Raw genomic sequence first — 13,582 nt, forward strand, 5'->3', positions numbered from 1 at the left:
TCAGGAAAGCCTGAGCTTTCCTTGGGGGGAGGATTGAGTTTTTGTTCCTTATTCTGACGAAAGGAACGAAAACGGTTAGAAGCCTTAGATTTACCCTTAGGTTTTTTATCCTGAGGCAGAAAAAACACCCTTTCCCCCAGTAACAGTTGAAATAATAGAATCCAACTGAGAACCAAATAAATTATTACCTTGGAAAGAAAGAAATAGTAATCTAGATTTAGATGTCATATCAGCATTCCAAGATTTAAGCCACAAAGCTCTTCTAGCTAATATAGCTAAAGACATGGATCTAACATCACAAATAAAATGATTAGCATGTTGCAGTAAGAGAATAATGCTAGATATGTCAGAATCCAATTCATGTTGCGCTAAATTCTCCAACCAGAAAGTTGATGCCACCGCAACATCAGCCAAAGAAATTGCAGGTCTGAGAAGATGACCTGAATATAAATAGGCCTTCCTTAGATAAGATTCAAGCTTCTTATCTAAAGGATCCTTAAAGGAAGTACTATCTTCCATAGGAATAGTGGTACGTTTAGCAAGAGTAGAAATAGCCCCATCAACTTTGGGGATCTTTTCCCAAAACTCTATAGATTTTGCTGGCAAAGGATACAATTTTTAAACCTTGATGAAGGAATAAAAAGAAGTACCTGTCTTATTCCATTCCTTAGAAATCATATCAGAAATAGCCTCAGGAATAGAAAAAACCCCTGGAGAAACCACAGGAGGTTTAAAAACAGCATTAAAACGTTTATTAGACTGAACGTCAAGAGGACTGGTTACCTCAATATCCAAAGTAATTAACACTTCATTTAATAAAGAACGCATGTACTCAATTTTAAATAAATAAGTAGATTTGTCAGTGTCAATGTCTGAGGAGGATCTACTGAATAAGATAGATCCTTATCCGAAGAGGATAAATTATCAGGATAAATTATCATATTGTTGGTCATTTGAAATTTCATCAACTAAATGAGAAGTTTTAAAAAGACCTATTACATTTATTTGAAGGTGAAAATGCAGACAAAGCCTTCAGAATAGAATCAGAAATAAATTGAAGGAACTGCAACTGGCAATGTACTATTACTGATGGACACATTATCTGCATGTAAAAGTTTATCAAAACAACTATTACAAATGACATTCAGCGATATAATTTCTACAATTTTATAATTAATGACTTAGCTTTGGTAGAACCGATGTCAGGCAGTAATGTTCCAGCAGAAGCTTCTGAGGCAGGATCAAAGTAAGACATCTTGCAAAATGTAAAAGAAAAAACAACATATAAAGCAAAATTATCTATTTCCTTATATGACAGTTTCAGGAATGGGAAAAAATGCAAATAGCATAGCCCTCTGATATTGAAAAAATCAAGAGGCAAACATCAATGGGGTATTGAAATAATGAAAAAGTTTGGCGCCAAGTATGACGCACAACGTAACTAAACTTTTTTGGCGCCAAAAAATAACCGGAAATGACACACTCGCATCACTAATGACGCAACCGTGTGAAAGGTCTCGTCGTCAAGCATGACGCCGGAAATGACGAACTTGCGTCATAGACGTACTCTTTCGCGCCAAAAATGACGCAATAAAGTTTAGCATTTGTCGCACCCGCGGGCCTAATACCGCCCGCAATTTGTAAGAAGTAGTCAATTGAAAAAAAGACTAAACCCCAGGTAAGAAATAAATTTTATTTAAAAGATGTTTATATTCCCCAAATATGAAACTGACAGTCTGCAGAAGGAAATACATGAACCTGACTTATGGCAAATATAAGTACAATACATATATTTAGAACTTTATATAAATGCATAAAGTGCCAAACCATAGCTGAGGTGTCTTAAGAAATAAAAAACATACTTACCAAAAGACACCCATCCACATATAGCAGATAGCCAAACCAGTACTGAAACAGTTATCAGTAGAGGTAATGGTAAATTCAGAGTATATCGTCGATCTGAAAAGGGAGGTAGGAGATGAATCTCTACGACCAATAACATGAAATAGACCCCATGAAATAGACCCCCGTTAGGGAAATCATCGTATTCAATAAGTGATACTCCCTTCACGTCCCTCTGACATTCGCTGTACTCAGAGGAATCGGGCTTCAACAATGCTGAGAAGCGCATATCAACGTAGAAATCTTAGCACAAACTTACTTCACCACCTCCATAGGAGGCAAAGTTTGTAAAACTGAATTGTGGGTGTGGTGAGGGGTGTATTTATAGGCATTTTGAGGTTTGGGAAACTTTGCCCCTCCTGGTAGGATTGTATATCCCATATGTCACTAGCTCATGGACTCTTGCCAATTACATGAAAGAAACATCAGTGTAAACAGACACTGCATAGTATTTATCCAATCTACACAATTTCTCTGGCACTATAATTGTGTCACAGTCATCCAGAGTAGCTAAAACCTCCCTGAGCAACACGCGGAGGTGTTCAAGATTAAATTTAAATGTAGACATATCAGAATCAGGTTGAAGCATCTTCCCTGAGTCAGAAACATCACCCACAGAGAGAAGCTCTCCTGCCTCAGCTTCTGCATATTGTGAGGGGATATCAGACATAGCTACTAAAGCGTCAGAGAGCTCTGTATTTTTTCTAGTCCCAGAGCTGTCTCGCTTTCCTTGTAACCCTGGTAGTTTGGACAATACCGCTATAAGGGTATGATCCATAAATGCCGCCATGTCTTGTAAAGTAAACGCCATGGGCGCGCTAGATGTACTTGGCACCACTTGAGCGGGAGTCCCTTGAGCGGGAGTCAAAGGTTCTGACACGTGGGGCAAGTTAGTCGGCATAACTTCCCCCTTGTCAATTTCCTCTGGTGATAAATCTTTTAAAGACAGAATATGATCTTTATAACTTAAAGTAAAATCAGTACATTTGATACACATTCTAAGAGCGGGTTCCACAATGGCTTCTAAACATAATGAACAAGGAGTTTCATCTATGTCAGACATGTTTAAACAGACTAGCAATGAGACCAGCAAGCTTGGAAAACACTTTGATAAATGTAAACAAGCAAAAAATAAAAACGGTACTGTGCCTTTAAGAGAAACAAATTTTGTCAGAAATTGAACATGTGATAAAAAGCAGTAAATCTTACAAAATTTTTACAGTGTGTATAATAGACTAACAGAGCATTGCACCCACTTGCAAATGGATGATTAACCCCTTAGTTTCAAAACCGGATCAAAAAGCGATATAAACGTTTTTTAACAGTCACAACAAACTGCCACAGCTCAGCTGTGGCCCTACCTGCCCATACAACTACTTTTGAAGGCACAAAAACCCTTTGTAGAGGTCCTAAGTGTTCAGGGGACTCCTTCAGGGAAGCTGGAAGTCTCAAGCTGCAAAAACTACTGCACGATTTAGGCCTGAAATTAGGCCCCTCCCAACCTGTACTCACAGTGAGAGGGCCATAAAAAACTATCCCTAGGCAAAATCTAGCCAGCCATGTGGAAAAAACTGGGCCCCAATAAAGTTTTATCACCAATATGTAGAAAAAAACGTTTAAACACTTCCAGCAAACGTTATCTTATTTTCAGTAATGTGAGAAAGTAATAAGAATATTACCTTTTACAGCAAGCATGATACTAGTCGTTATTAAATCAGTGTAATCAGGCTTACCTTAAATAAATCCGGTATTAACAGCATTTTCTAGCATATTCATTTCTCTAGAAAAATTTAAACTGCACATACCTCATAGCAGGAGACTCTGCACGCCATTCCCCCAGCTGAAGTTACCTCATCTCTTCAGTTATGTGTGAGAACAGCAATGGATCTTAGTTACAACCTGCTAAGATCATTAAAAACCACAGGCAGACTCTTCTTCAACTTTCTGCCTGAGGCTAAAACAGTACAACTCCGGTACCATTTGAAAATAACAAACTTTTGATTGAAGATAAACTAAATAAACACCACATCTCTCTAGCTACTTCCTTTTTTGTCGAGAGCTGCAAGAGAATGACTGGTAGTGGCAGTTAGGAGAGGAGCTATATAGACAGCTCTGCTGTGGGTGATCCTCTTGCAGCTTCCTGTTGGGAAGGAGAATATCCCACAAGTAATGGATGATCCGTGGACTGGATACACCTTACAAGAGAAATTAACATTTTGTTATCTCTCTATAACATCACCCGCTGGGAGTGATTTCTTCTAAACCTGCTTGTTTACATAGCTTTTCTATAACCACTACTGACATTTTCATTATAGGAGATACAACAGAGGAAAGGAGCTATTTTAAAAGGCAACATGAAAGGTAAAGGAGCTAGATTGTTAATGATTTAATAACACAATAAGGGGGCGAGTCGTTCCTTTGAAAGTGTCAAACCCAAACAGCTGACAAAAGACTATTTATAAGATTTTTGTATATCAGTAACAAATTTTCTGTTAAAAAAACAGAATTTATGTTTACCTGATAAATTTCTTTCTCCAACGGTGTGTCCGGTCCACGGCGTCATCCTTACTTTTGGGGGATATTCTCTTCCCCAACAGGAAATGGCAAAGAGCCCAGCAAAGCTGGTCACATGATCCCTCCTAGGCTCCGCCTACCCCAGTCATTCGACCGACGTTAAGGAGGAATAATAGCATAGGAGAAACCATATGGTACCGTGGTGACTGTAGTTAAAGAAAATAAATTATCAGACCTGATTAAAAAACCAGGGCGGGCCGTGGACCGGACACACCGTTGGAGAAAGAAATTTATCAGGTAAACATAAATTCTGTTTTCTCCAACATAGGTGTGTCCGGTCCACGGCGTCATCCTTACTTGTGGGAACCAATACCAAAGCTTTAGGACACGGATGAAGGGAGGGAGCAAATCAGGTCACCTAAATGGAAGGCACCACGGCTTGCAAAACCTTTCTCCCAAAAATAGCCTCAGAAGAAGCAAAAGTATCAAACTTGTAAAATTTGGTAAAAGTGTGCAGTGAAGACCAAGTCGCTGCCCTACATATCTGATCAACAGAAGCCTCGTTCTTGAAGGCCCATGTGGAAGCCACAGCCCTAGTGGAATGAGCTGTGATTCTTTCGGGAGGCTGCCGTCCGGCAGTCTCGTAAGCCAATCTGATGATGCTTTTAATCCAAAAAGAGAGAGAGGTAGAAGTTGCTTTTTGACCTCTCCTTTTACCTGAATAAACAACAAACAAGGAAGATGTTTGTCTAAAATCCTTTGTAGCATCTAAATAGAATTTTAGAGCGCGAACAACATCCAAATTGTGCAACAAGCGTTCCTTCTTTGAAACTGGTTTCGGACACAGAGAAGGTACGATAATCTCCTGGTTAATGTTTTTGTTAGAAACAACTTTTGGAAGAAAACCAGGTTTAGTACGTAAAACCACCTTATCTGCATGGAACACCAGATAAGGAGGAGAACACTGCAGAGCAGATAATTCTGAAACTCTTCTAGCAGAAGAAATTGCAACTAAAAACAAAACTTTCCAAGATAATAACTTAATATCAACGGAATGTAAGGGTTCAAACGGAACCCCCTGAAGAACTGAAAGAACTAAATTGAGACTCCAAGGAGGAGTCAAAGGCTTGTAAACAGGCTTGATTCTAACCAGAGCCTGAACAAAGGCTTGAACATCTGGCACAGCTGCCAGTTTTTTGTGAAGTAACACCGACAAGGCAGAAATCTGTCCCTTCAGGGAACTTGCCGATAATCCTTTTTCCAATCCTTCTTGAAGGAAGGATAGAATCCTAGGAATCTTAACCTTGTCCCAAGGGAATCCTTTAGATTCACACCAACAGATATATTTTTTCCAAATTTTGTGGTAAATCTTTCTAGTTACAGGCTTTCTGGCCTGAACAAGAGTATCGATAACAGAATCTGAGAAACCTCGCTTCGATAAAATCAAGCGTTCAATCTCCAAGCAGTCAGCTGGAGTGAAACCAGATTCGGATGTTCGAACGGACCCTGAACAAGAAGGTCTCGTCTCAAAGGTAGCTTCCAAGGTGGAGCCGATGACATATTCACCAGATCTGCATACCAAGTCCTGCGTGGCCACGCAGGAGCTATCAAGATCACCGACGCCCTCTCCTGATTGATCCTGGCTACCAGCCTGGGGATGAGAGGAAACGGCGGGAACACATAAGCTAGTTTGAAGGTCCAAGGTGCTACTAGTGCATCCACTAGAGCCGCCTTGGGATCCCTGGATCTGGACCCGTAGCAAGGAACTTTGAAGTTCTGACGAGAGGCCATCAGATCCATGTCTGGAATGCCCCATAGTTGAGTGACTTGGGCAAAGATTTCCGGATGGAGTTCCCACTCCCCCGGATGCAATGTCTGACGACTCAGAAAATCCGCTTCCCAATTTTCCACTCCCGGGATGTGGATAGCAGACAGGTGGCAGGAGTGAGACTCCGCCCATAGAATAATCTTGGTCACTTCTTCCATCGCTAGGGAACTCCTTGTTCCCCCCTGATGGTTGATGTACGCAACAGTCGTCATGTTGTCTGATTGAAACCGTATGAACTTGGTCCTCGCTAGGTGAGGCCAAGCCTTGAGAGCATTGAATATCGCTCTCAGTTCCAGAATATTTATCGGTAGAAGAGATTCTTCCCGAGACCAAAGACCCTGAGCTTTCAGGGATCCCCAGACCGCGCCCCAGCCCATCAGACTGGCGTCGGTCGTGACAATGACCCACTCTGGTCTGCGGAATGTCATCCCTCGTGACAGGTTGTCCAGGGACAGCCACCAACGGAGTGAGTCTCTGGTCCTCTGATTTACTTGTATCTTTGGAGACAAGTCTGTATAGTCCCCATTCCACTGACTGAGCATGCACAGTTGTAATGGTCTTAGATGAATGCGCGCAAAAGGAACTATGTCCATTGCCGCTACCATCAACCCGATCACTTCCATGCACTGAGCTACGGAAGGAAGAGGAACGGAATGAAGAATTCGACAAGAGTCCAGAAGTTTTGTCTTTCTGGCCTCTGTTAGAAAAATCCTCATTTCTGAGGAGTCTATAATTGTTCCCAAGAAGGGAACCATTGTTGACGGGGATAGAGAACTCTTTTCCACGTTCACTTTCCAGCCGTGAGATCTGAGAAAGGCCAGGACAATGTCCGTGTGAGCCTTTGCTCGAGGGAGGGACGACGCTTGAATCAGAATGTCGTCCAGGTAAGGTACTACTGCAATGCCCCTTGGTCTTAGCACCGCTAGAAGGGACCCTAGTACCTTTGTGAAAATCCTTGGAGCAGTGGCTAATCCGAAAGGAAGCGCCACGAACTGGTAATGTTTGTCCAGGAATGCAAACCTTAGGAACCGATGATGTTCCTTGTGGATAGGAATATGTAGATACGCATCCTTTAAATCCACCGTGGTCATGAATTGACCTTCCTGGATGGAAGGAAGGATAGTTCGAATGGTTTCCATCTTGAACGATGGGACCTTGAGAAATTTGTTTAAGATCTTGAGATCTAGGATTGGTCTGAACGTTCCCTCTTTTTTGGGAACTATGAACAGATTGGAGTAGAACCCCATCCCTTGTTCTCTCAATGGAACAGGATGAATCACTCCCATTTTTAACAGGTCTTCTACACAATGTAAGAACGCCTGTCTTTTTATGTGGTCTGAAGACAACTGAGACCTGTGGAACCTCCCCCTTGGGGGAAGTCCCTTGAATTCCAGAAGATAACCCTGGGAGACTATTTCTAGCGCCCAAGGATCCAGAACATCTCTTGCCCAAGCCTGAGCGAAGAGAGAGAGTCTGCCCCCCACCAGATCCGGTCCCGGATCGGGGGCCAATATTTCATGCTGTCTTGGTAGCAGTGGCAGGTTTCTTGGCCTGCTTTCCCTTGTTCCAGCCTTGCATTGGTCTCCAAGCTGGCTTGGCCTGAGAAGTATTACCCTCTTGCTTAGAGGACGTAGCACCTTGGGCTGGTCCGTTTTTACGAAAGGGACGAAAATTAGGTCTATTTTTTGCCTTGAAAGGCCGATCCTGAGGAAGGGCATGGCCCTTACCCCCAGTGATATCAGAGATAATCTCTTTCAAGTCAGGACCAAACAGCGTTTTCCCCTTGAAAGGAATGTTTAGTAGCTTGTTCTTGGAAGACGCATCAGCCGACCAAGATTTCAACCAAAGCGCTCTGCGCGCCACAATAGCAAACCCAGAATTCTTAGCCGCTAACTTAGCCAATTGCAAAGAGGCGTCTAGAGTGAAAGAATTAGCCAATTTGAGAGCATTGACTCTGTCCATAATCTCCTCATAAGGAGGAGAGTCACTATCGAGCACCTTAATCAGTTCATCAAACCAGAAATATGCGGCTGTAGTGACAGGGACAATGCATGAAATGGGTTGTAGAAGGTAACCCTGCTGAACAAACATCCTTTTAAGCAAACCTTCTAATTTTTTATCCATAGGATCTTTGAAAGCACAACTATCCTCTATGGGAATAGTGGTGCGTTTGTTTAAAGTAGAAACCGCTCCCTCGACCTTGGGGACTGACTGCCATAAGTCCTTTCTGGGGTCGACCATAGGAAACAATTTTTTAAATATGGGGGGAGGGACGAAAGGAATACCGGGCCTTTCCCATTCTTTATTAACAATGTCCGCCACCCGCTTGGGTATAGGAAAAGCTTCTGGGAGCCCCGGCACCTCTAGGAACTTGTCCATTTTACATAGTTTCTCTGGGATGACCAAATTTTCACAATCATCCAGAGTGGATAATACCTCCTTAAGCAAAATGCGGAGATGTTCCAATTTAAATTTAAAAGTAATCACATCAGATTCAGCCTGCTGAGAAATGTTCCCTAAATCAGTAATTTCTCCCTCAGACAAAACCTCCCTGGCCCCCTCAGATTGGGTTAGGGGCCCTTCAGAGATATTAATATCAGCGTCGTCATGCTCTTCAGTAACTAAAACAGAGCATCCACGCTTACGCTGACAAGGGTTCATTTTGGCTAAAATGTTTTTGACAGAATTATCCATTACAGCCGTTAATTGTTGCATAGTAAGGAGTATTGGCGCGCTAGATGTACTAGGGGCCTCCTGAGTGGGCAAGACTCGTGTAGACGAAGGAGGGAATGATGCAGTACCATGCTTACTCCCCTCACTTGAGGAATCATCTTGGGCATCATTGTCATTATCACATAAATCACATTTATTTAAATGAATAGGAATTCTGGCTTCCCCACATTCAGAACACAGTCTATCTGGTAGTTCAGACATGTTAAACAGGCATAAACTTGATAAGAAAGTACAAAAAACGTTTTGAAATAAAACCGTTACTGTCACTTTAAATTTTAAACTGAACACACTTTATTACTGCAATTGCGAAAAAACATGAAGGAATTGTTCAAAATTCACCAAACTTTCACCACAGTGTCTTAAAGCCTTGAAAATATTGCACACCAATTTTGGAAGCTTTAACCCTTAAAATAACGGAACCGGAGCCGTTTTAAGCTTTAACCCCTTTACAGTCCCTGGTATCTGCTTTGCTGAGACCCAACCAAACCCAAAGGGGAATACGATACCAAATGACGCCTTCAGAAGTCTTTTATAAGTATCAGAGCTCCTCTCACATGCGACTGCATGCCATGCCTCTCAAAAACAAGTGCGCAACACCGGCGCGAAAATGAGACTCTGCCTATGCTTTGGGAAAGCCCCTAAAGAATAAGGTGTCTAAAACAGTGCCTGCCGATATTATTATATCAAAATACCCAGAATAAATGATTCCTCAAGGCTAAATAAGTGTTAATATCAATCGATTTAGCCCAAAAAAGGTCTACAGTCTAAATAAGCCCTTGTGAAGCCCTTATTTACAATCGTAATAAACATGGCTTACCGGATCCCATAGGGAAAATGACAGCTTCCAGCATTACATCGTCTTGTTAGAATGTGTCATACCTCAAGCAGCAAAGGACTGCAAACTGTTCCCCCAACTGAAGTTAATTGCTCTCAACAGTCCTGTGTGGAACAGCCATGGATTTTAGTTACGGTTGCTAAAATCATTTTCCTCATACAAACAGAATTCTTCATCTCTTTTCTGTTTCTGAGTAAATAGTACGTACCAGCACTATTTGAAAATAACAAACTCTTGATTGAATAATGAAACACTACAGTTAAACACTAAAAAACTCTAAGCCATCTCCGTGGAGATGTTGCCTGTACAACGGCAAAGAGAATGAATGGGGTAGGCGGAGCCTAGGAGGGATCATGTGACCAGCTTTGCTGGGCTCTTTGCCATTTCCTGTTGGGGAAGAGAATATCCCCCAAAAGTAAGGATGACGCCGTGGACCGGACACACCTATGTTGGAGAAAGGAATGCTTTCAATTCTCCCAGGGAAAATCCAGTTATGGCAAGTTCTTGTTATGATGTATTATTGTGATGTCATACAAAATGCTGGTATCATTTTTTTGCACAATGTGCAACAGGTGTAGGTTTGTTTAGAGCAGAGGGATATAAAATATATATTCTGCCATGAAGAAGTTCTCGCTTAAAACAATAGAGCAGAGGTCAATAAATCTATTAAAAAGCAGAGGTATTTGTATATGGACATAGAGAATAAGCCAGCCAGTGGCTCCACTGCCCCTGGGTTTGTCAAGCCCTGCAATAAAGGATGGTATGTTCTGACATTACAAAAAACATTTCACATATAATAAATTGGTCACATGGTAACAAAGCACAATTTAGCTGGAACAAAGTTGCTCATAAGTGGCTATGGCTTATAGACATTTAACTCCCTGGCTAAAAATGACTGCACAATTTTTAAAGAGACATTGTACAATAGATTTTTCTTTGCATAAATGTTTTGAAGATAATGCATTGATATAGCCCATCTGGGAGTGTTTTTGGAACAATGTACTGTATAGTGTTGCTTATTTTTTAATAACATTTTGCTGATTTTCAGACTCCTAACCAAGCCCCAAAGTATCAGATGTATACTGAAGTTTAAAGATTCCGGTGTGTAATGTGTCTTCTCATATGCAGGGGAGGGTATGCTCTTCCTGCTTTTTCAGCCCTTTTCAGTGGGTATCTCAGCCCAACCTCATTAACAGTGCTAAACTGGGAGCTTCTAAGTAATTTTTACTGGATTTTTAGATCAGTATTCTTCTTTGTAATAGTGTCTAATACATGCAGTTATATGAAAATTAGTGTATACTGTCGCTCTAAAGCACTTTTTCTGGCAGTCAGGGGGTTAAGTATAGCATTATAAAAAGCGGCAGAACATTTAAACAAAAAAGCTAAAATCCTAACAAACTAAACTTCTAATTATGACAGTCACAATGAACTTTGCAGGGCAACTCATCAATGCTTATACTAAAAATATTACAATGTGTAAATTAATAAAACCATGACAGAAGTGTACAAATTGCATTTAATAGAAGTAAATTGTAAAGTTTTTTTTCCCATTTTACTCTTCACATGCTTTGTTCAAAACTTCACTCCTTTCCATAACAGCATACTGATGAATTTTTGTTTTTTAAATTGTACACTACGTCTGAATTATGAACGTTTAAGTTTGACTTCCACGTCTCTCTATTAGGGAAGGACTGGCCTAGGAGGTTTGCCTTTACGAGGGTCTTAGCCAACAGATAGTAAACCCCTTTTCATGTACGATTGAGAATAGCGCACAGATGGGTAGTTTTCTCACGCTTGTAAACTGTAGCTAAATTCTGCTACTTCCCTTTAAGAGCTGCACACAGGAGCAATTGTTTATATTCACTGTATATCTGGTAGTTACAGTAGTGTTCCCATATCATTAAGAGCTCTATAAAGTTCTGATATTTAAACTGAATTTGAAGGATTGCCAGTTTAGATGAACAGCAGATGTGCATGCTGGGATGCTACATAGAACAATACAAACCCAGAACTATGTAGCATGGAAATAGAAAATTAAGCAACATATGGTGGCCAGTGCTTACCTGCCGAAGTCACAGAGCTTTAACACAGCTGTGTCGGGATCCAGCAAAAGGTTCTGTGGTTTGATATCCCGGTGGCAGATCCCAAAGGAATGGATGTAGGCTAAACTGCGGAACAGCTGATACATGTACAACTGCAAGACAAGCAAGGAAACAGCGTAAGGGTCTGACAAATATTAGGGAACGAAAACATGCGTAACGTAACTACATTCCAGTGTAGCTTCAAAGTGCAAAAAAGGAAGTAAAGGGTCTTACAATGCTACTGTATGCGATGCACACAATATGCCACAGGTTTAATTTAATTTTCTATTAGATGGAAAATGAATTGCCCCCCTGCACTCATCTCCATTCAACCAGTCTCAATTCCCTCCATGCTCATCTCTAAATCAACCAGTCTCAATCCCCCCCACCCACGCTCATCTCTAGTCAACCAGTCTCGTTCCCCCATGCTCATCTCTAGTACAGCTAATTCCCTCCCCCGCTCTCATCTCTAGTCAACCAATCTCAATCCCCCCGTGCTCATCTCCAGTCAAACAGTCTCGACCCCCCCCCCCCCCACTACTAAGCTCATCTCCAGTCAACCAGTCTCGTAACCCCATGCACTTTCCCATCTGCTCACCCTCCAGTCAACCGGTCTCAATCCCTCTGGTGCTAGCCTCCAGTCAATCGGTCTATATCCCACTGTGCTCATCTCTAGTCAACCAGTCTTGGTCGATCACCCAGCAAACATCTCCAGTCAACCAATTACTATCCCTTGCGCTCATCTGTAGTCAGTAAGTCTCTATCTCCCCCCCCCGAACTCATCTCCAGTAAACAAGTCTCAATCCCCCCATGCTCATCTCCAGTCAACCAGTCTTGATACTCCCCGTGCTCATTTCCAGTCAATCTCTATCCCCAGCGCTTATCTTTAGTAAACCAGTCTTGATCCCCTTGTGCTCATCTAAAGTCAACCAGTCTTGATTCCACCATGCTCATCTCCAGCCATCCAGTCTCTATATACCTGCACTCATCTCCAGTCAACCGGTCTCTAATCCCTCTGGTGCTAACCTCCAGTCAACCGGTCTATATCCCACGGAGCTCATCTCTAGTCAACCAGTCTTGATCGCCCAGCGCTTATCTCCAGTGTATCAATCTCTATCTCTGACACTCAATCTCTAATCAGCCAGTCTTGATTCCCCCTGTGATCATCTCCAGTCAACCAGTCTTGATTCCCCCTGGTGCTCATATCCAGCCAACCAGTCTCGATCCCCTGGTGCTCATCTACAGTCAACCAGTCTCGATCCCCTGGTGCTCATCTCCAGTCAACCAGTTTCTATTCCTCCAGTGCTCATTTTAGTCAGACAGTCTCTATCCCCCCCCCCATACTAATCTACAGTCAACCAGTCTCAATCCCGTGTTCATCTCCAGTCAACAAGTATTGATCTAATATCCTGTCCCCATTCTCCATCCCCCTCTGCTCTCTTCTCCTGTCCCTGTTCTCATCGATAACTACATCTACAATACTACACCCCATGTGTCACCCCTCCACAAATCTATGTGCAAATTCCCTTTAGACAGATATGGGGTGAGAGGAATAGAAACAAATACACTTGTGCCAAATGACTGAGTACTACACAATACGGTGGGACACACAGTTGAAAGAAACAAAGTATCCAAGGCAGCAGGAACATTTCCAAAACTGTGTGACAAAAGTATTAAAAAGTAACGTCC

General features: G+C 41.9%; 1 protein-coding gene across 1 annotated transcript in view; it reads right to left on the reverse strand.

Annotated features, from left to right (window-relative positions):
* GSK3B (glycogen synthase kinase 3 beta) overlaps positions 1–13,582 on the reverse strand; it is a 541,759-nt gene that overhangs the window by 268,889 nt on the left and 259,288 nt on the right. Inside the window, 1 exon segment of the mRNA XM_053705134.1 lies at positions 11,876–12,006. Within this exon segment, the coding sequence (XP_053561109.1) occupies positions 11,876–12,006 (131 nt within the window).

This window comes from Bombina bombina, chromosome 3, assembly GCF_027579735.1.
Source record: "Bombina bombina isolate aBomBom1 chromosome 3, aBomBom1.pri, whole genome shotgun sequence".
Lineage (NCBI taxonomy): Eukaryota > Metazoa > Chordata > Amphibia > Anura > Bombinatoridae > Bombina > Bombina bombina.